The following is a 21,504-nucleotide window of genomic DNA, read 5'->3' on the forward strand; positions in this document are numbered from 1 at the left end:
CATCCTGTGAGGGGAAACAGTTTGTCCCCCAGCTCTTAGACTTGGCTCTCATCAGGGGAAGCCAAGAATAAAGTTGGCAAGAAATAACATGGCCTCCAACTTCTCTGGGCCTTCACATGTGTTTTTGCCTTTTCTCCCTTTCTATTGAAAAAAAAACTCATTTAGGACCAACAATACTGCCCACTGTTTATTAAGTACCTACTGTGTACAGATTTGCTAGAAGCCTTACATGCATTCAGTCCCTGGTTCTAGGAGATACTAGGAGTCAGCACACCGAGTTGGGCCTTCCTGGTGAGTGACTCTGGTGAGCAGGGTCTAAAGCTGGGGAGTAATGTGGCCTCCACATGTGGGGTTCCATGCTCTGGGAATTCAGCACATGCCCACAGGGAAGGGTGAAGGCCTCAGAGAGTTGCTGTCAGGGACCGACAAGGGGCAGGGTCCAGAGTCCCCAGGCAGATCACCACCGGGGAAAGCCCAGACATGCCTCACTTTGAATGTTGTAGTGAGGGTTGTGGCCAGGTGTATAGACCTCACAACACAGCGCTATTTGACACAATCTAAACTACACAGGCACAAAATGGTGTGCTTTCGAAATATGCAGATGGCCTTATGTACAAACTCCCAGCTAATGAAACTTGGAGAGGAGTGGAAGCCTTTAGTCCCAGCCACTCTGGAGGCTGAGCAGGAGATCACCTGAGCCCAAGAGTTTGAGGCCAGCCTGGACAACACAAGGAGAATCTCCCACTCAAAAGAAACAAAGCGTGTACAGCAAGGTGTGTGTGTGGCAGGTGAGAGTCCCTAATTTCAGAGCAGGTTGGCCACGTGAGTCAGAAGTCACTCTTCACGGCCATGCCGGTGCTCTGACACGGCGGTGGGTGGCTGCTCGGTACAGCACCACCGCACACCTGCACAATCTCTCTTCACGTGATTATGGGAACTCTCCAGCTGTTATTTTAACATTCGCTGTTATTATAATTTAAAATCTTTTTTATGTCCTATAACAATGTCATCCAAGTGTTCATTAAGTAGCGGTGGCAGGGCTCGTGCTGAGAAATGTCCCCAAAATCAATAACTTTGGTGCGGAAGTTGAGTGTGATAAAAACACTACGAGGAAGGCCAAGCAAGACCATGACACCCCGGGCTGTTAATTTAGGAGAGAGCATTCAGCGAGGTGCAGGAGATAATGCTGAGAAAATAAAAAAAGTAACATTAAGGCGAAACACACTTTGGTTATGGATTGGCATGCCTGCAGAATACACCCCCACAACACACACTTATAATATTAATTCCCGTGGAAAATTGGCCTTAACATATGTTCATTTTGAGATACGCAGTGTCTCCTAAAACTTGTCCTGGTATAAAATGCAGCATCGCTATATTGAAAATGGAAATATCTAAGGAGGGGAGATGAACGGACAGAGTAAGTCCCACCAAGGGGCAAATGGCCGATATTAGACCCCTTGTTTAGCTCAAGGGAGGGAATTATGATCTTGGAAGAAGGCTTAGAGAGGCAAGAAGGAACGGAAACTTAAAACAGCCAAACATACCACAGCAGACAAATGTCCCCAACCATGTCGAGGGTCCCTGGGATTGCACAGAAGGGAAAGGACACCTAGGGGACAAGCACAGAAGCCTTCAGCTGCTCTAGCCCACCTCACCTCCTGTCTGCATCTCTCTCCACTAGCACTTGCTCTTGTTTAGTGTCCCCTTTCATGGGCATCATCCTAGTCAGCCTCCAGAAACAGCAGTGTGGCAAGGCTTCCTCGGCTTGCCAGAGAAGCTCCCGATCTGTAAGCCGTGCACCCAGCCTTGGGTGCCAAGACCAGGGCTTTCCGTTGTCCTACAAGAGGCTGCGGTAGGACAAACTTCTCCCATGAGATGACAAGCCCTGCAATGTCATTTTTGCCTCCCCCTTGACATTACTACTAGCTGCCCTCGTCTCTGGAATTATCCACAGCCCCAGGAGATTCTGGGCTGTGTACACACAAGGTCAGCATGACGTCTTTGACAATAAGAGTCAGCACAGGCCCGGGAGAGGCACGGCTTTGGTGAAGGTCTGGTAAGGTTCAGTTCTAAATTGTCTTGGCATTACTAAGTCTACCTGTGCTGACGCGCTCCTGTGACGCCCTGTTGGATTCCAAAGCAACGGCATAGAGTTTTAAGGGACTAGAGCAATGGTTCTCAACATGTGTGGGTCGCCTCAGACCATTGGAAAACACAAATACTTACATTATGATTCGTAACAGTAGCAAAATTATAGTTAGAAAGTAGCAGTGAAAATGATGTCATGGTTGGGGGTCACCACAACGTGAGGGATTGCATTAAAAGAATGCAGCATTAGGAAGGCTGAGAACCTCTAAAGCTGAGTGAATGAGCTCACCAAGGCAGAGGTTTGAACAGCATCTACAGAGGTCTCTGGTCCTTGGAGGAAGAAGGTCAACATCCTTGGTTCACTAGTAAAGGTCAGAGCTAGGAGTCCCCAAGAGAGATGAGGCCCCTATCCCATCATGCCACAGGCCAAAGCCAAGGTTGGCCCAGTTAACTCACCACAGGGCCCTGAAGAATTGCCTCAGCCTGCTCCCCACCACAGAAAATCTAATTTTTCTCAGTTGGACAGTGGTGGTGGTGCACGCCTTTAATCCCAGCACTCAGGAGGCAGAGGCAGGCGGGTCTCTGTGAGTTTCAGGGCAGCCTGGTCTACAAGAGCTAGTTCCAGGATAAGCTCCAAAGCTACAGAGAAATCTTGTCTCGAAAAAAAAAATCTTTTTCCATATATTAATCAGATCCAGAAAAGATGGGTAAGTGAACTAGAAAGAAATACATGAAGTTGTTTGTCTATGTGTTTGCTTCCATCAAATCCAGACCCATCAACAGAGCTGCCTTCCACAGAAATATCTGAGTTGATAAAAATGCCAGTCAAGGACAAAGGACCCTCATGTTCTAGGAGTTGTGGCCTAAGAGTCTTAGGTTGGGTTTGGTCAAACTCAGATGCAGGACATGATATCCTTGCCCTATTGCCAGAGCTGTGACTGAGAAACCAAGAGGGGGTGCTTCGGGAAAGTGAGTCAGAACTGACCTTCCTGAGGGGCATATGGGGAACACACTGGCCTGAGCCCCACGCTGAGAGAAAAGCCTCTGCTCTGTGAGGCGATGACAGGGAGGGCAAGAGCAGCAGCTTCTCTGGCTGCCCAGCTGAGGCCAGGTTCCCAGGAAACATCAAGGGGTGACATCAGCCTGCACGGAGCTGCAAGTCTCCACCGCAGCATGTGCTGTGACCTGAGGTACGGTAAGGGCCACCACACTGGGTTTTGTTTTGGTCTGGTTTTGGTTTTTGGTTTTTTGAGACAGGGTTTCTCTGTAGCTTTGATGCCTATCCTGGCACTAGCTCTTGTAGACCAGGCTGGCCTTGAACTCACAGAGATCCTCCTGCCTCTGCCTCCCGAGTGCTGGGATTAAAGGCGTGCTGCTGCCATTTTACTGTTGAATCTCCCTAAGCATGGCTCCTCCCAGTCATTGATCTGACTATGGACAAACTCCAGCTTCAGGGCTTCAGGCACTCAAGGGTCAGTTCCCCTGAGCCCAGAGTCTGAGGAGAGACAGGAGACAACGGCAAACAGGCCAGCTCTGCAAGTCCTGTGGCTCTTGCTTCTGCAGCTTGTAAAGCATAGGACGACGAGGAAGTGTGCACCTCAAATGTCAGCCAAGCTCACCGGCCATGCTCCACGCAGAGATGACTGAGTTCACTACTTGGTAAGGGCCTCGGCCGCTCTCAGTAACACAGCTTAATTTAATGCTTCACGGAGCCAGCAAGGTCTAAGGGTTTGGGGGAGTCAGAACTAACTCTCACTGTGGAGCCCTGGTTACAGTTCTCAGGGGAGGCTGAGGGTTGGACGGGAGGGGCCCTGAGAGACGGGCACCTCAGCCAGCAGTGCACAGCCTTCAAGGTGCTGGAGGGGCACGTACAGGGCCGCGCTGCTCACGCTGCTCACCGTTTTGCTTGGCTGTCTCATAGTCTTCCTTGCACACCAGCCGCCCGTCCTCCATCAGGTAGAACTCGTCCCCCGTGGCCAGCTGCCGGTTGCAGATGATGCAGGCGAAGCAGTGCAGGTGATAAACAAAGTCCTGGGCCTTGCGGACCACCTGGGTTGGGGGGATGCCCTGCTGGCAGGCTGTGCATTTTGTGCCGAAGCGCCTGTCAGGATGGCAATAGAGAAGTAAAAACAAAGGGGTGGTGGTTGCAGTCTCTACCCTTTACCAGCCCTCTCCCGTCCCACCGCCCCAGCATCCAAGGAGCACCAAAGCTTACAGTACTCTGGGCCTCCTGCTGGCTTCGTTGCTCTGTGCCCAGGGTGCCAGCACAGCAGGCAAAGGGATTAGATCAGAGCTAGAGTCTCAGTTCCCATCCCACCACTAACATCCCAGGGATCCACAGAGGCGGAGGGCGGGGCTTCTAAGTGCCCCTCAGAATAGGAAGTCACCCTTCACCTCCTGCTTTTCTCATCTTTGTGGTGCTTTCCAAAAGACCAGCCCGGCAGGGAACCCTGTGTGACCACTCAGTCCAGCACAAAAAACCTTCATACACAGTTTCCCATAGGAGGGGGCCAAGTGCAGCCAGTTGGGGGGCAGCGCATGCCCGCATCCACACAGGCACTCAGGAGAAAACAGAGTCATCAAAGGGAGGCTCTCCTAAAGACTTCTTCTTCCTTCTGAGGCCCCCAAAACACACACACGCATGCATGCACACATGCATGCACGCACGCACGCATATCGAGCACACAGGAAAACCCAAAGCTCACCACACAGCCTGAGATGTCACCTCCCAGGAAGCCGCACTGCCAAACCCTTCCTATAATCTCCAGTAAGGAATCTGCAGATCTTTGGCAAAACCTGCTTTCAACAGCTTTTTGTTGTACCCCTTTCTGGACTGGCCCCAAGGCAAGAGGAAGCCAACCACTGCGCCCTTTATGAGGGCTCGCAAGGGAGGAGAAATAGATACATGGTCTTGAAGCCCATCTCCCCATCCCAGGCTAAGAGGCCCACGGGGCCATTGCAGTGGCCCAGAAGCAAGAGGGAAACACTAGAGCTGGGCAGCTGAGGGGGCGGTTGGCCACAGGTAATTCTTCCCGGTCTGGAAGGAAAGACGGAGGGAGGCAGGAGGGGATGGGAAGCTGGGGCAGAGTTTAAAACAGCAATCAACCTAATTATTCATGACACTTCACACAGCAGAACTTTATCTTCTTCAGGATGAGAGACTTCGCCTAATGGATCAGGGGAAGGTTTGATTTTAATGGTCCTTTTAACTAATGCTTATAGGCAGCCTGATTTCCCCTGAAAGGACAGTACATATTTCATCCACATTAATACCAAATAAATTAATTATGGTCATGGCTATCATGATGAATCCCAGATTAATGCAGAATGATGGGTCTCTTATGCAGCAAGGATACCTGCTGAGGGGGCTGCACGGGCCCGCAACAGGCATGGACAGCTGTGGCTTCCACGGCACCCCACCAGGGACATAGTGTCCTGGAGAGAAGTGGGGGGTCTCCACATCAAGAGTAGCTTTGCAACGGCCAGTAGTGTGGTAGGGAGACTGCAAAGGGCTGGGTACGAGGGACAGAGGTCTGCCTCTTAGTTTAGAGAAAGCTAGCCCCTTACATGTAGCACCCCCAAAATGGTCAGCATCCTGCCTCAGAGGGACCTGGGCTTTTGTCAGATTTTCATAGAATTGCAGAACCTAGAAGAGCAGTTCCTCTTTGCTGAATAACAAAATCAGAGAATGTTCACAGAGGGCTGGACTTGAGTGTGGAGAGCACAGTGCCAGGTCCGCACCAGCCTCAACCGTCCAGAATGTGGGTGATGCCCAGGCTCCCTCCACAAGCAGCGAAGCTGCAGCGGCTCCTGGTTTAAAGGGAGAGGCAGGACAGTTATATCCTGTGTGTGCAAATGCCTGTGTGTCCCTGTGTGCACGGGAGTGAGGCAGGGAGGCAGACAGGTTGAAAGCTTTTCCCATCCACCCCCGCTAATGAACAATGTCCCCCCACGCTCGCCACAAACCCTTCCATGAAGTTCCAGAAGGAATGGGAGAGTGCACCCATGCCTGCGGATGAAGATGCTGGAGCAGAAGCCTCTCCAGGGAAGATGTCTCTAAGGCCAAGCCTTCCCAGGAGAAGAGGGCTGAGGGGAGACCCCAGAGCAGAGCAAGAGAGAAGGACATAGCAGCCTCTCCCACGAGAAAGCCGCTTCCCCTGGCCTCTAAAGAACAGACAGGCTTTCAGTAGCCAGAAGCCCAACTGATGCGAGCAAGAGACGTGAAAGATAACGCGGGATAAATTTAATCTCATCCCGACAGTGATTCATGCCCGAGGGTGCAAGTGCACAAGGAAAATGAAAAATAAATGGACTTGCCCACTAGCGTTTTTTTTTCCAGCCATTGGAGCAATTTTCCTGATTGTGGGATTTATACCAGTGGTAAGTGGAAGCTGCCCCTGGCTACCTTTTTCTCCTGAAGTACGGCCAACAGGATCCTTGCCAGGGGCACTTTGTGCGCTGCCTGGGTCCTGGAGCTCTCCTGGCCTGTCCTAGCCCCAAGGAGCGTTCCAGTCACAGCCAGTGGCCCCAGAATAAGTGCCCTAGGGTGGGGTAGGTTGTGTGCGATGAAGACAATGGTCTTGAGTGTGCAGTCTCAGACCAGCCAAAGTCACAGGTGAGGAAACCGTGGTAGGTGACACCACTCTCGTCACGTCACGTCAGCCATAATACAACACACGGCCATGTTTTAAATCGCTGCAAGCACAGCTGCTACACTGGCTGAACAGTAGTCTGGCCAGTTTTGAAGGATGCTGGGGTGAAGGAGGAGGTGGACACTAGCTAGGGAGCATGGCTTCTGGGGGACTCTCCAGGCAGCACCTCCTCATTGTGGTCAAGTCTCTACTGTGTGTAGGCACTGCCCACTCCACAAATCCTGCACCCTGGCCTCACTCTCTATAAGACCCTTCCTGCCAGCTGTGCCCAACTAAGCCTCCTAGGACGGCCACTTTCCCAAAGACAGCAGCTAGAGCTCATCCAAAGTGAGCACAGAATCTGCTTCACTTGGGGACAGAGAGCGTGCCTACCGTTCCCAAGACCCTAGGCTGAAACAGTGCCCCAGAGATAAGTGAATGCAAGGGAAGGACGTGCTGATGGCTCCCCACCTGTTTGTCCTTATCCTCGCCCAGCGCGTAGCAGGGGAGCAACAAGACCTGCAGACCAGATGAATGGACGGGCGAATGAATGAATGAACTCCTGAAAGGTGCCCAAGTAGCCAGGGAGGAGCGGCTCCCAAGAGCAGAACGGTTCCCGTCAAAAGCTTTCCTAGCGAGGACATAGCGTTCCACGGTGAAACACGAAACGTGAAACTTATCATCCGCTGTCATTGGCATCACCTTCATCTCACAGACGGCTCCAGAGCGGCCAAGCTGAAAAGTGGGTATTGTGATGCCTTGTAACAAATAGGAAACTGAGGCACAAGAGAGGTAGCATGCCGGCTCCCGCTCACACCAACAGCGAAGGAGAGAATGAGGATTTGAACTCAGCACTTCCAAAGCCACACAGGTTGCACACAGCTGGCAGCAAAGGCAGCAGACACAGACTTGGTGTCTGGGATGGCTTGATCTGGCTTGGCTACCTGATTGATTGAGAGACACCTAGGAGATTAGTGCAGCCCACTCTGGCTGTGTCTGTGAGGGTGCTTCCAGAGAGGACTAACTAAATGGGGGCGGGGAGGGGAGAACCTGCCCTAATGTAGGTGGCTCTCTCCTATTGGCTGGGGTCCAGGGTGGAATAAAAGGAGAAAGGCTGGAATGCGGGTGATCGCTCCATCTCTCTTCTCTGACTCCTGATCAACACAACGCCAGCTGCTCCTCCGTGCCTTCTACATCATGACACAGCCAGCCAAAGCAGACTTTTCCGCCCTCGAGATTTTCTTCTCTCTGGTATTCGTCACAGCAACAGAAGACTAACACAGTACCCCTGACCAAAGCCCAGCCTGAATGCAGGACCTCATGCCCCTCCCACGTCCCCAGCAGCTCCTGCGCAGTACAATCCCCACCCCACCCTCACGCTTCCATTAGCCAGGGGCTGCTGTGGTAGCCTTCACCCCAAAGAGTGTTCACCCATCACACAACTCAGGGGCAAAGGAAGGGACAAAGACATCAGAGCCATCTCTCAGGGCTACCAATGACCCCAGGAAGAGCCAGGCCTTCTGCCTAGTGCTTCACCTGAGTTCCTGTCTCATCTGTCTACCCCTCTGACCTTGATGGGCCTGGCTGGGGCACTCGGCACAGTGTCTGGATCCGGAGAGACATCAGCGGGCAGCCCTGCAGACTCAGAACTTCTAGATCGAGGGTCACAAAAGTCCTACACTACAGACACCCCACACTTGGACAGTTTTAAATGCTGTCACCTGACCAGATCCACACAGACATCAGTCAGCGCCCCCATTCACCAAGCTCCTGCTGTGTATCCTGCGTGGCAGAGCCTGTGAACCCACGAGCCACCGTTCCTCACAACCAGACCCTCCACTCAGGACTCTCTTCCCACTCACTGCCAGCCCAGCACCTCCTACTCAACCCTTGGTCACTACAGCTCTTGGCTCAGCATCTAGACCAGGGCCTCTAGTGACGTCACCACGCAAAACCTCCTGTTCTGCCTGTTTAGCACTTGATCTCCTCCTGAAGGTCTCAGCCTTCACCCGTCCTCAGCTGCTGGTTCTGATAGTCTACCCAAGACCTTGTCCCAGTCACCCCACTGTGGGATGCCAGACCCCTGTCCGCTAGGCACTCTTTCAAGAGGGCACTCTAGCACTGACTCCAGGACACAATGCCTTCATTGTCCCTGCCTCTGCCTCTCAGGCCACAGCCCTGTGACCTCAGTAAGACTCCACACCCATCTGACTAACCCTTCCCTCATGCCCTCTGACTTTCCTGACTTCTCTCTACCTTCACCTTTCCCCCAAGTGCAGGGGTCTGAGCAGAGCTGAGGAAAAACACACTGCCTCACTGCGTAGACTTCCTTTAATCATACCCCAAGAGGACCCCAGAAATCAACACAGGCCCAGTTCCTGATCTTCCGAAGAGGAGCCCTAGACACACGTATTACCCCAACCATGTGTTACCTCAACCCATTCTCCCACAGTACCATGAGATTTCTCCAGTCCTGGCTCCCTACAGATGACCTGGGCTTCTACTGTTCCTAGCCCACCCTCCCTGTGGGCACAGGGTACCTGATTGGATTCCCCAAACAGCTGTGCCCTCTGCCTTCCACATTTACCAGTTTCCTTGGGCCTTCCCTTCCACACACAGGACACATGACACTTTTTCTGATATTTGACCCGCATGGTCCCCAACTACCACCCATGTCTCCACTTCCCTTGAGAGCAGACTCCACACCCCACCTTCTACAGAGCTCCCAAATTCCTTTAGCCAACTCCTCAGAAGAGGTCTAGAGTTGACAACTCCCGTGCCCCTGGGACGGCATCTCTTGAAGCCAGCCTGTCAGTGTGCTGCCTGCTCAATCATGCCTGCACTTGGCAACTCATGGATGGCCTCCTGTCGGTAAATCCAGCGGTCCGTTCTCTTCCTACCTCTGGACACGTGTCCCCTTCCCAGCAGGACCTGGGTTTCAAGACCGTGTGAAATAGCCACACAAGGGCCATTTACAGATGAGAAGGGGGCAAGGTGCCTCCACCTCACAGCTGAGGACCGCAGAGATGGGGTTGAATCCTAGAGCCCTCCCTCAGGGCTCCTCCCTCGCTCTTGGCTGCTGGGAGGCAGGCGGCCGGCACCAGGCCAGGCCTGGTTCAGCCTCCAAGGAGCAGAGCTGCCTCCTCATGGTGCACCATCCCAAGGAAACAAAATACTGCCTAACTTGATTTTATGCTTTAATTGCTCGGCGCTGATTTACGACGGGCTGTAGATTTTCTTCTCGGCTGACACTTCCCTACATGTATTTCTTTTATCTATCACCACACTTGACAGGTGAGTTGCTGATATTTACTGTTACTGTATGTACCAATATTTCCAACATATATCACCACCCACTCTAAAGCCACAGCCATGTCATGGGCACGCAAAGCTCCGCCTGCTATCTGGTCAGTCTGCAGTCTGCTCCACACATTAAAAGGGGGTCGCCTCCAGAAAAGGCTCACACCAGAGTACCGGAGAGTCTTGGGATGGGGACATAGCCCCTCTAACAGCGTTAGATCACAGTCACATTCCCGCGGTGCCAAGATTGCCCCATGATCTCGTTTTTTTTAGGTGTGTTTACAGTGGATGTGTTGTACGCACATGTGTGTGTGCATGTCTGAGGGGAGTGGTCATGCATTTGCTGTACCTGTGTGTGGAGGCTGGAGGGCAGTCTTGGATGTTAGTCCTTTCCTGTCACTTTATGTGGGCTACGGACTCTTTTTCTCTTCGTGGCTGCATATGCTAGGCCGGCCAGCGCTCTTCCAGGGGTTCTCACCACAGGTGTGCTGGGATTCCGGTATGCACTGCTACCCCTGGCTTTACATGGGTTCTAGGGATTTGAACTCAGGTCCCCATGCTTGCCCACCAAGTACTTTATCCATTGAGCCATCTCCTTAGTCAGTAATCTGCTTTTTATTTGGGTTTTATTATTATTGTTTGGTTTTTCTGAGACAGAATCTCAACTCACTGTGTAACTGTGGCTGGCCTTGAACTCACAGAGAGCTGCCTGCCCCTCTGCCTTCCAAGTGCTGGGATTAAAGGCATGTGCTGCCGTGTCTGACAATTATTTAAACTATTAATGTGATATTTTAATTTTCTATGAAGAGCATGCAGCATTGCTATTCTGAGATGAATGTTACCAGAGAAGCCTTAGAACTAGTAACTTAACCCAACTCCCTCAGTTAACAGAGAAGGAAACTGGAGTCCAGAGACGGGTAATAACCAGAAATGTCCAAGACCACACAGCTGAGCTAGTGAGAAGAGATTGGTGTGCCTGGGTCAATCTCCATTGTCACCTTCACTGGACTTGGAATCATCACGCAAGTGGATGTCTGGGCATCGCTAGGACAATCTTTTTGGAAAGTTTTAATTGAGCAGGGAGGCCCCAACCTTCTAGCTGCTGGAGTCTCAGACTGAATAAAACCGAAGAAGTGGGCTGAGCACCAACATCCATCCCCTGTGCTTCCTGACTGCATGCAATGTAAGCAGCTGCCTCCTGTTCCTCCTGCCATGACTGTCCTGCCATGAGGGACTCTTACACCACAAGTCAAAATAAACCCTCTTGTCCCCAAGTCGCTTGTATCGGGGTCACCACAGCAAGGAGAAAGCTAAGGCCTACAAAGGCCACATGTACTCTCTTGCCCTGCTGGAGTAAGAAGCGCTTCCTAAGAAGCAATGGGGCACAGAGGATCTGTACCCCAAAAGCTTTCAGAAGCCAATCCTTTCCCCATCTGAGGTCCCTCCCCCCGCCCACTGCCTCCTGAAACGTCCAAGCTCCGCATTCTTGGTCCCGCAGTCTGGCTTTGCTTCACCTCCTGCTGAATCTCTGGCCAAGGTCACACCATGGTTGTCAGATCCAGTGTCTGGCCACTGCCCATATAATATGCACCAAGAAATGTCATTTGAATAACCCCATTAAAGTATCCGACTGCCCTTGTAGGTAGATTTTATTATTGTTATCCCCCTTTCACCAATGGCAAGAGCCTTGGCACAATGGGCTATTTGGTCCACAGTAAGCTTCATGCCCCATTCCTCTTCCCCAAAGAATCTTTTCCCTTCGTGTTAGTTAGCCTCTGCCAAGAGGTTGGCTCAGCTGCTACCAACAACTGTAGGCAGAAGATTCACCTTGGATATTTGACTCTGGGCCAGAGTCCAGGCTGTGACCAGTACCATGGTGCCCCATGTATCTGTGCCCAGATAGTCGATGGACCTTACACGCTTAGCTTGTCTCCTGCAACTAGAGATTGCTGATCTCTGAGTCCCAAACTACAGTGGTTTGGCAGACATTGGCAGATAGTGGAAAGGGAACTTGAAGACAGAGTGCCACCCGGTCCCTCGGGGTTGTAGGTTTTTGTTTGTTTTTTTTTTCTCTCTGCCCAGTGTTAGCAGAATCCAACCCTCTTCTGTTTCTCCCTCTCAGAGTGGGATTCTAGAGGCATAGAAAGTTCTCTGGAGAACAGAGTCACAAATTGGACTCCCACTCTAAGAGCCCTGGGGTGACCTTGGCCAGAGATTCAGCAGGAGATGCACAGGAGCCAGACTGTGGAACCAGAAATGCCAAGCTTGGAAGCTTCAGGAGGTGGTGGGAGTTAGTGCATCAAAGAGGAGCCTGACAGGAAGGGATGGATGGGTTGAAGGAGGTGCAGGGGAAGGGCGGATGTCTGAGAGCATTGGTAGTGCAGAAGTGTGTATCAGGAACCTGTAGGATAGGGGCGGCAGGGAGGACAAGGACATAGACCGCTGGGACTTGCCACCCAAATAGCCAGGCATGCAAGTGACACAGAGAATGAAATGGCTTGCTTGTTCTGCTGCTGGCCCTAATGCTGCCCACAGCGGCCACTCCTGGGTCACCCAGATCCACTATGCTTGGGGACCTTGTTTCCTCAGCCCAGTGCCATCTGCCCCCAGACTGATTTGCAACTGCTTAGTTAGACAGAGTCCCCCATGGCAGGAGATCCCGAGATGTGATTTCCACAGATGTCGGGAGGCTGGACTCTGGAGGGTGGACATAGGGCACAGCTGAACTCAGGGCTCTGGCTGGTTGGACAGATAATCCTGGGCTCATCACCACCTGATATATGGCTGCTGGTCCCCAGGGGGACCTGCTGGCCTAAGTAATTGCTTCTGTCTTGATTACTGGCTGTCACAAATGGCTGTGGTTTGGTCCCTCCAGTGTGTTCAAGTCTTACAAATGTCCATGCGCACAGGCACTATCAGGACCATCTGATCGTTACCTTAAAAGGTTTAATTTGTTTAGCAAGGGAATTAGGCTATAAACTATTCAGAAATTATGGAAAGCCACATGTCAAAGAGACCATCCTGCCTGCAGGTTCCTCAGTTTCCGATCTCTCTCTCCCTCTCTCTCTCCATCCTCTCCCTCGGTGTGTGTGTCTGTCTGTCTGTCTGTCCGTCCCCTGGCAAGTGTATAGTTATCAGAAATGCAAAAGCCTGGCCCCAGACTGCATCTACAACCATCAACAAGCCCCAGAATATTCTCAGCCTGCAGCAACAGGCTACTCCCACATCAAAACGGGATGCTTGCTCTCATGACCCAACCTATCACTGGACAGCTTCTGCCCAGAGCCCTGTCTGGCCCCAGGCTTTTTACAGCTTCAAACCCCAGCCTCTGACCCTAGAACAAGCCTTTCTCTTCCTTTCCTACTCCTGCATGGACATCACTACCCTGATGAGAACGGCTCGTAATGTGAACTAGCTAGAGCTTGCTTCATCTTCCTCAGCCCTAACAGTGACTCTGAAGGTCTGACTGATGTTCTTATTCCCGCTTTAGAAATGGTAAAGCGAGGCCCAATGAAGTCTGATGTTTCAAGTTCACACTGATCCTGGCTTAAAACCTAACTCCTACCTCTTCTACGAAGCCCACCAAGGAGAGGGCAACCTCGTTTCTTAAAGACAAACCTGTATTCTATGGGCTTCTGCTTTCAAATCAGATAAGGAACAGAGAGGCTCTGGTCACTGAGGGACTAAGTGGAGGACACCGGCGGAGACCTGTGCACAGCCAGCAAAATCACCGTGGCAGCCAAACTGTCAGCATGCTGCAACACAGCGTCCTGGACCGCAGGGATAAATCACACAGCCCCAAGGACGCTGCCTACCTGCCCTTGGCTGACAGCCACCTGGAGATTGACTGGCTGGGGGAGGGACTGGCGAGGCAGAGGGAATGCTCACCCACCTAGCTCCCTGGAACTGTGTCCTTCACTCCTTGGGAGAACCCCTTAGCTACCTATCAGGGTGAAGGCCTCAGGATCAGGTAGGTATCCCCCAAAAGCACTACCTTTCAGATAGGAGTCTTCTAGCATCACAGCACCCTAGAAAGCCTGAGTCTGTCACCCACAGCCCCTGACAGACCCCTGGTGGACCAGGGTAGCCTGAAGCTCCCCACATCCCATGACGACCCTGAAGTCTTCCCTTTGTTTTCCTGGACGCTGTATGAACCTCACAGCTGCCCACTCCACAGCCACTCTTGCTCTCTCAAACCACATCCATCAACAGACCGGTTTCTCTGTGGCTTAGCCCCTGACACGCTGCTAACACCCTCCCCACTCTGCCACCCTACCCGGACATGGACCACTCTAGACAGTTCCAGGTCACCTCTACCAGATACCCTCAAAGCTGAAGGAGGGAGAATAGAAGAGATGGGAGCATCCCTGGCCCTGACAGAGGGGGCTCTAACAGCCATACCCTCCACATCAGGGCCAGGTACCCAGAAACAGTCACAAAAGCCCTAGTGTCTTGTGGACTTGGTTACCCACTACCTTCTCCCCACTTGAGAGGCCAGTGTGTGCTCTGACCCAGAGAAAGGCTGGGTGCTTGCTCTTTTGCTGACAAGTCGCTAGTAAAAGATAGGACAGATACCACCAAACGCCATCTGGGGTCACCAAACTGCTGCTACAACTCTGTTTTGCAAGATGACCCAATGCACTGTGGATCTTCTATAGCAAGTGACATCAGAATTCTGCCATTTCTTAAGAAAGCAGCAAAGCCCAGGGATGCTAAGGGATCTGTTTGATGGCACCAGCCCAGGAACCCTGCTCCCAAAGCAGGGAATTCACCTTGAATGCATTGTGCTTCAGTTGGGGAACTCCCAGGGCTCCCAGACTGGGCTCAGAAAGGCTCCCAAACCCCTGCTTTCCTCAGTCCCTGGCCCTAATACAAGGAGACCGGTTGAACACACGCTCTGGGAAGAACCTGCTTAACAAATGCAGCGCAACAGGATTCAGGATGCCTTCTGCATGGAGGGTGGCCCTCCTAAGCCCCCAACCAACTCAGTAAATTACACCTCCTCATTCCTATGTATTAGTACCTCTCCCCTTGGGCTTGAAGATTTTTATCTCCTTTGAAGAAGAGAAGCTAAAGACCCAGAAAACAAAAACAAAAGAAAAAACCTCAACTGTTACTAAGCAGGTCAGAAGTCAACTACTCCATAAGAAAAGTGTTGGGTTTACAACAGCATCGCCCCCTGCTGCCTGTGACCAGTCTTACATTGCTCCCTGGTGGAAGGATAGCCAGGTCCTGCCCATGTGGCTCTCAGTTCCCACTCTTTGCTGCTGAGAGAGTACACATTCCAAGGGCATACTTCACATCAAACTCAAGTGCGGCCATGCACAGCAATAAAGTAGTTGCCTTGCTCCACGCTGTGGACAAACAGATTATCTCCGGAACTCAGAACCACAGTGAGGGTCAGCAGAGCAGGTGAGCCCTATCTATCCCTGTCTCAGGGCAGGTTATGCAGCAGCTGCCAGAGAAGACTACAGTGTACTTCCTCTGTTCCTTCAAAGAGCACAGAGAAAGGATTTTCCCTGGCTCTGACCAGTGTCTTCCAGACTCCACACTGGCGAGCACACTGCAGCCCAACCGGCCAAGTGCTCACTGTGATTCCTTTTGCAGAGTCCCCAGAGGTGTGATTCCTGACAGCCAAGTGTGACAAGAGGGAGTGTTCCTGCCACACCCCTAAGTTTGTCTTGGCAGCACTTACTTGCATGGAAGCAGGTGACATTTGTTGAGCTGTAATAAGGAGAAGGTTGTCCCTGAGCCTCCAAACAGGCAGCCGACTCTAAAGTACCTTGGATAGGGAGTAAAGTTCTGACTGACAGCCTGCCTGCTCCCTCCCGGTCCTTCCCTGGGATAGGATCTACAGCATCAGTTTGTGCCCAGAAAGCCTAAGTCCCAGAATTGGGCAAGTCTCCTCACTGGACACTTGGAAGTTGTCAATCTTCCCCTCTGGTTAATGGCCTTGGCCTTCCATTCCCTGCACACAGCACCCCTCGCAGAGCTAATGGCCTGCTTCAGCACTGAACCTGTGGCCAGCTCCCTCTCCACCAACCCTGATGCAGCTCCGCAGGCCTGCAGAACAAAGGGAATAATTATGGCTGTGTTTCTCAAGACACCAAGCAAAATATGGGGGGAAAAAAATCTGTTTACCAAAGCCCTTGTAAATCCATTGTGGAATTTACTACTTGTTTCTCCAACCCAGCAACAGTCTTTGGGCAAGGGCTGGGTGTTTCTGTGGAAGAATAACACAGGTCCCCAGCCAATGAGGAAGATAAGACAGGCTCAAGAGGAAGGAGCTTGTCTGAGTCAGCCCTGTGAGAGAAGGGGAAGGGAGAGGGTATGATGCCTCCCCAGGACTCCCACTACCAGGAGCTGTTCCCTGAGCTTCCATGGAGGGGTGGGTCACCCTTAAAGAGTCTAGTCATCCTGCCCAGAGGAGGAAGCAGCCTGGAATAGGTGCTGAAGCCGGAAGGGGACCACAAGGAAGCAGTGAATGAGGACTGGAAGGAAGACCTGGGCCAAAGTGCCACCAGGCAGTTCTGTAGGTGAAGGGACCCTAGAGAAGGAGTGACCTGGGATCAGGGCCTGAGCTGTGAGGCAAGGCAGCTGATCTAGAGAAGCTTGTGGACTTCAAGAAGCAGGCGAGGGCCAGTTAGCAGTCACTTCTATAAGGCTGAGAACCAAGGTGTGGGGAGGCCATGGAGGTGGGGGCTGCTGGGGTCCTGGACTGAAGGGCTAAGGGAAACTTCTGATGGGGACCGACCCCCCTCCCCCCGCCGAGTCCATGGCTCTGGTAGCCTCTGCCTATACCACGCCTGCTACCCTAACCTGCCAGGCTAGGCCAGTCAGAGTCCCTGTCTAACCCAGGGGCCTCTCAGTGCCTGGCCTACCTCTCTTTCCATGTCTGAGAAGGTAATTTAGACTTTGCCTCACCTCTGGAGTTCTCGGAGACTGTCCCAAAGTACAGGGACAAACTGGAGGGTGTTGCCCTCATCACAGACAAAGGCCACCTCTCCCCCATCCTCCTCTGGCCCTCCTTACACACACACACACACACACACACACTACCAAAGCAACCCACCCCATGAGGGCTGCCATATTGCCTGGCCAAGCCATCATTGAGGCAGCAAGACAGAGACAGAGTTTGTCACCCACTGAGCAACAGTGTGAGAGGAAGGGGTAGTAGCAGAGGAGCCAGAGGTGGAGAAAACCAAAGGAAGATGGGAAAAAAGAGGAGCAGTGACCCCCCCCCACCAAAAAAAGGAAGGAAGAGATAGGGTAGGTAATGTTTCATGGAAGGAACTAGAGAAACTCAGAATTCCCCAGTATTTCTCCTCCTTGTGCCCAAACACACACGATCAGGGGGCTGTGCACTGCCCCTCCGTGGCTGGTGGCTGGTCATGGGTCCCAAATGCTCCCCCAGGACTGGGTGAGCCTCCCTTCTCTGTTCTCATGGACTCTCAAGGCTCGTGTGAGTGAGGACAAGGCTCAGTGTCACTAACATGTCACTATACCCCACACACATGGTTTTCCTTTGGTCAGGTAGTCCATGTTGACTAAACCATCAGCCTTAGGTCATGAATTGGTCCTAGGAAGGAATTGAGCAGTTCAGAAAATAAATTCTGGGATATTCTCCCTGACCCAAAGGTCCAGCGGGATTTTCCTGATGAATTCAGTCCCAGAATGAAAAGTCCAGAAGAGCTTTGAGAGTGTCGGGTGACCTTTCTTCCCAAGAACTTTACACATATTGTCCTACTTAAAGCCAATATGTAATGAGAGTTCTATTTATAGCCCCATTTTAAGGATAAGCACATCAAGGCACGTAAAAGTTAACTGACTAAAACAACACAGCCAGTAAGTAGTTTCAAACCCAGACAGGACTGGGCTCTTGACTATCATGTAAGCCCACCTCCTTATATATTTCCGTCCCAGATAACAAGACCCATGGAGCCTGGCTTGAATCCCTCAGAGCAATCTTCCCTCACCTCTGAGGCCTGAAAGTAGCCAAGGAAACACCCAGGAAAGCTCCTCCAGGTGTAGGGAACCAACTAAAAGCACCTACTATTGAGAGTCCCCCAGCAAACTCTGAGCCCCAACTCACTAAGACAGAAAGCACAGTTCCTCATGCAAAACCTGACCCATGCCCTCTGCTACACCCCCAGTCTGAGGATCCCCAGAGAGGCCAGATAGCCAATGGGGCTGAGAGGGGCCCTCAACAAAGGGCTTCAACAGGATTCCTCCAACTTCTCAGGGGCCGAGACCCTGCAATCTCCCAATCTCCCACTGCCTGAGGGAAGGCAGAGCAGCCAAGAGAGGAGCTGAGGAGCAGTAGGTAGGCCGTGACTCACTTGAAGAAGTCCTCCTTGCAGTAGACGCTGCCGGCCCTGGAGAAGCACCTGTCGGCCAGCTGCATCTGGCAGTCTGCACACTTGAGACAGGAGCTGTGCCAGTGTCTGTCCAGGACCTTCAGGATGAACTTATCCAGGATGTGCTGGTTGCAGCCAGCACACTGTGGGATCTCTACGGAGAGAAGAGAGAGAGAAACAGTGAGAGCCTTCCACAGCCAGATCCTTCCCAGTCCTCATGGACCCGACCCCAGGAAAAGACAGAGAGAGAGAGACAGTGAGAGCCTTCCACAGCCAGATCCTTCCAGGTCCTCATGGACCCAACCCCAGGAGAAGAGAGAGAGAGAGAGAGAGAGAGAGAGAGAGAGAGAGAGAGAGAGAGAGAGCCTTCTACAGCCAGATCCTTCCCAGTCCTCATGGACCCGACCCCAGGAAAAGACAGAGAGAGAGAGACAGTGAGAGCCTTCCACAGCCAGATCCTTCCCGGTCCTCATGGACCTGACTCCAGGCTGCCACATTTTCACTACGAGGCAGAAGCTGTATTGAAAACATCAGCCCAAAGCGAAGCATGTGTAGGCAGGGACTGAGACCATCTGGCCTAAAAGGCAAACACTATCAGGAGTGGGGTAAAACCACAGTCCAGGCCTCAGGGTGTTCAAGGGAATCTCAGTATCTTCATGACCTGAAAAAGACGCCATGACTGGCTCTAACTGTGTGTCCCCTGGTGATGTCCCCTCCCATGCTTCAGGCAGGAAAGGCACAGACTGGTTTTCCAGCTTGGGTTCTAAGCCAGGGGTGGAGTCCAGGGCCTCACACATACTAGGCAAGTCCTCTGCCACTCAGCCACATCCCCACCCCCCAGCTTGTGTTTTTGGTTGATGGGAGTTCACCAGAGGTACTGAAAGAAACTTAAATTCAGAGCTGAGTCAAAAGGATGATGGCTGAGAAACAGACCTGCATCATATTGGTGTGGGTCTTAGTAGAGGGAAGGAGGAGCTGTGGTTGGGATGCCCTCCACAATCATGGCAAAGGCAACGAGGTTCTGAGGGTGGGCATTAGCCCTAGAGGCAGTGAGCTGGCTCCTCCAAGCTGAAAGTCACTCCGCACCTGGTAATGGACCACTCTCCGCTACAATGGCCAAAGTAGGTTCTGTTGCCTGAACTGATCTCTAATCGCCTCCCCATCCTTTTCCTGGGCCAGTAGCCTGGACCACTACTTCAAAGTCTATAAAATGATCAGGCTTCTACAGCTGGATGAACAGCTGGATGTGCTAGTGTCTCCAGTTATTTTTCCCTATGCTCACACACACACACACACACACACACACACACACACACACACACGGGAGGTAACAGATAGTAAGACTAAGCATCAGGGTCCTAGCATTGACCCTCCCCTAGCCTCCTCTGGATAAGCAATCATAGGGTTCACAAGCATGAGTTTCCCTTATCTGCTACAATTAATTTTTGCTAATTGTCTGCACATAATTACCCCCATTGGAAAGAGGGAGCCTCAGGGGCAGAAGTAGTGTTTCTCCCCCACCCATTAGCAGGTACCTGGCACTAGAGGACAGCTTCCCAAGGTTATCTACTAGTCAGCAACTGTTCCAACCCTCACTACCCACACTCCCTTGAACTGGCTCCTGTGTTCCCTCCATGCTACACCAAACCCAAATGGCTCGAGAATCCTCATGTTTCTCTACTCATGCCATGTCCAAGAGAGGCATACAAATTTTAAATGTTAGCACGGGAAGGCATTGAGAAAAAACAACATATCAAAATCTTGATAACCACTGAGAATTCCCCTCACTCTCAGCGGAAAGGCTGCCATGGAGAATGCAAACAACAAACACCAGGAAGGACGTGTGTGGGGAGAGAGCCCTCTACACTGTTGATGGGAATATAAATACTGCAGCCACCGTGGAAAACACTGGGGCTGTCCCTAAGAACAGACCCGACGTGCCCGCGGTGCCATTCCTAAGTAGATATCCTAAGGAAGCTCCAATGGCACGCAATGGAGACACCTCCTGCATAGCCATGGTTACCACAGCACCGTCCACCATAGCTGAGTCGTGGGATAGGCCTAGGTGTCCATCAACAGGTAAATGGATAAAGAAATTAGGGTATGGGGCTAAAGAGATTTCTTAAACAGTTAAGAGCACTTCCTGGTTTTTCAGAGGATCCAAGTTTGGTTCCCAGTACCTATATATCAGGAGGCTCTCAAGCTGCCCATAACTCCAGTTTCAGGGGATCTAATACTCTCTTCCGGCCGCTGTGGACACCTGTACACATGTAGTGTACAAATAAATAAATAAATATGAATCTAAAAGATAAAAGAAGACGGAGCTGAGTGTGGTGGTGCATGCCTTAAATCCCACCTCCCAAGAGACAAGACAGGTCTCTGAGTTTGAGGCCAGCCTGAGCTACATGTTCCAGACTAGGTATAGCAGCATAGGGAGACACTGTCTCAAAAAGGGGTGCGTATATTTACACAATGGAGTTTTTATTCAGTCATAAATAATGCAATTAGAACTGAGCAGATTCTAAATAAATTTTTGAAAAGATGGAGCTGGAGCAATGGCTCAGCAGTTAAGAGCTCACATAGTACCAGCGTTCCGTCCCTAGCCCACGTGTCTCACAACCATCCTTAACTCCAGTTTCAGAAGATCTAATACCCTCTTCTGACATCTGTAGGTACCAGCCAGGGACATAGCGCACAGACATGCATTCAGACAGAATACTCATACAATACAATACAATTAGTAATGAATAATTAATTTTAATTAATTATTAATTATATTAATACAGAAATTATATTGAAATTATAGCTATTATTGCATTAATTTAACAATTGCTATAGTAATTAATTAATACAATTAATAATTAGTAATAAAATACATCTGAAAGTAGAAGGGGACTAGGTGTGCCTGTAATTCCAGCAGTTGGGAAGTAGAGGCAGGAGGATCGGAGTCAAAGATAGCCTGAGTTACATAGAACATTTGAGGCTAGTCTGGATTACATGAGATCTTGTTAGAAGGAAAGAAAGAAAAGAAAGAAGGAAGGCAGGAAAGCAGGAAGGCAGGCAGAAAGGGAGGTAGGGAGGAAGGAAGAAAGGAGGGAGGGAGGGAGGGAGGGAGGGAGGAAGGA

General features: G+C 51.4%; 1 protein-coding gene across 1 annotated transcript in view; it reads right to left on the bottom strand.

The window, feature by feature from the left end:
* Window positions 1-20,396, bottom strand: part of Lhx4 (LIM homeobox 4) — a 28,369-nt gene extending 7,973 nt beyond the window's left edge. Inside the window, exons 1-3 of the mRNA XM_075987332.1 lie at window positions 20,312-20,396; window positions 18,362-18,533; window positions 3,990-4,192 (exon numbers count right to left, since the gene is read on the bottom strand). Of these exons, the coding sequence (XP_075843447.1) occupies window positions 3,990-4,192; window positions 18,362-18,533; window positions 20,312-20,396 (460 nt within the window). The remainder of the gene's footprint in view (window positions 1-3,989; window positions 4,193-18,361; window positions 18,534-20,311) is intronic.
* Window positions 20,397-21,504: the final 1,108 nt, after the last annotated feature.

The sequence above is a fragment of the Microtus pennsylvanicus genome, chromosome 10, assembly GCF_037038515.1.
Source record: "Microtus pennsylvanicus isolate mMicPen1 chromosome 10, mMicPen1.hap1, whole genome shotgun sequence".
In the NCBI taxonomy this organism is placed as follows: domain Eukaryota; kingdom Metazoa; phylum Chordata; class Mammalia; order Rodentia; family Cricetidae; genus Microtus; species Microtus pennsylvanicus.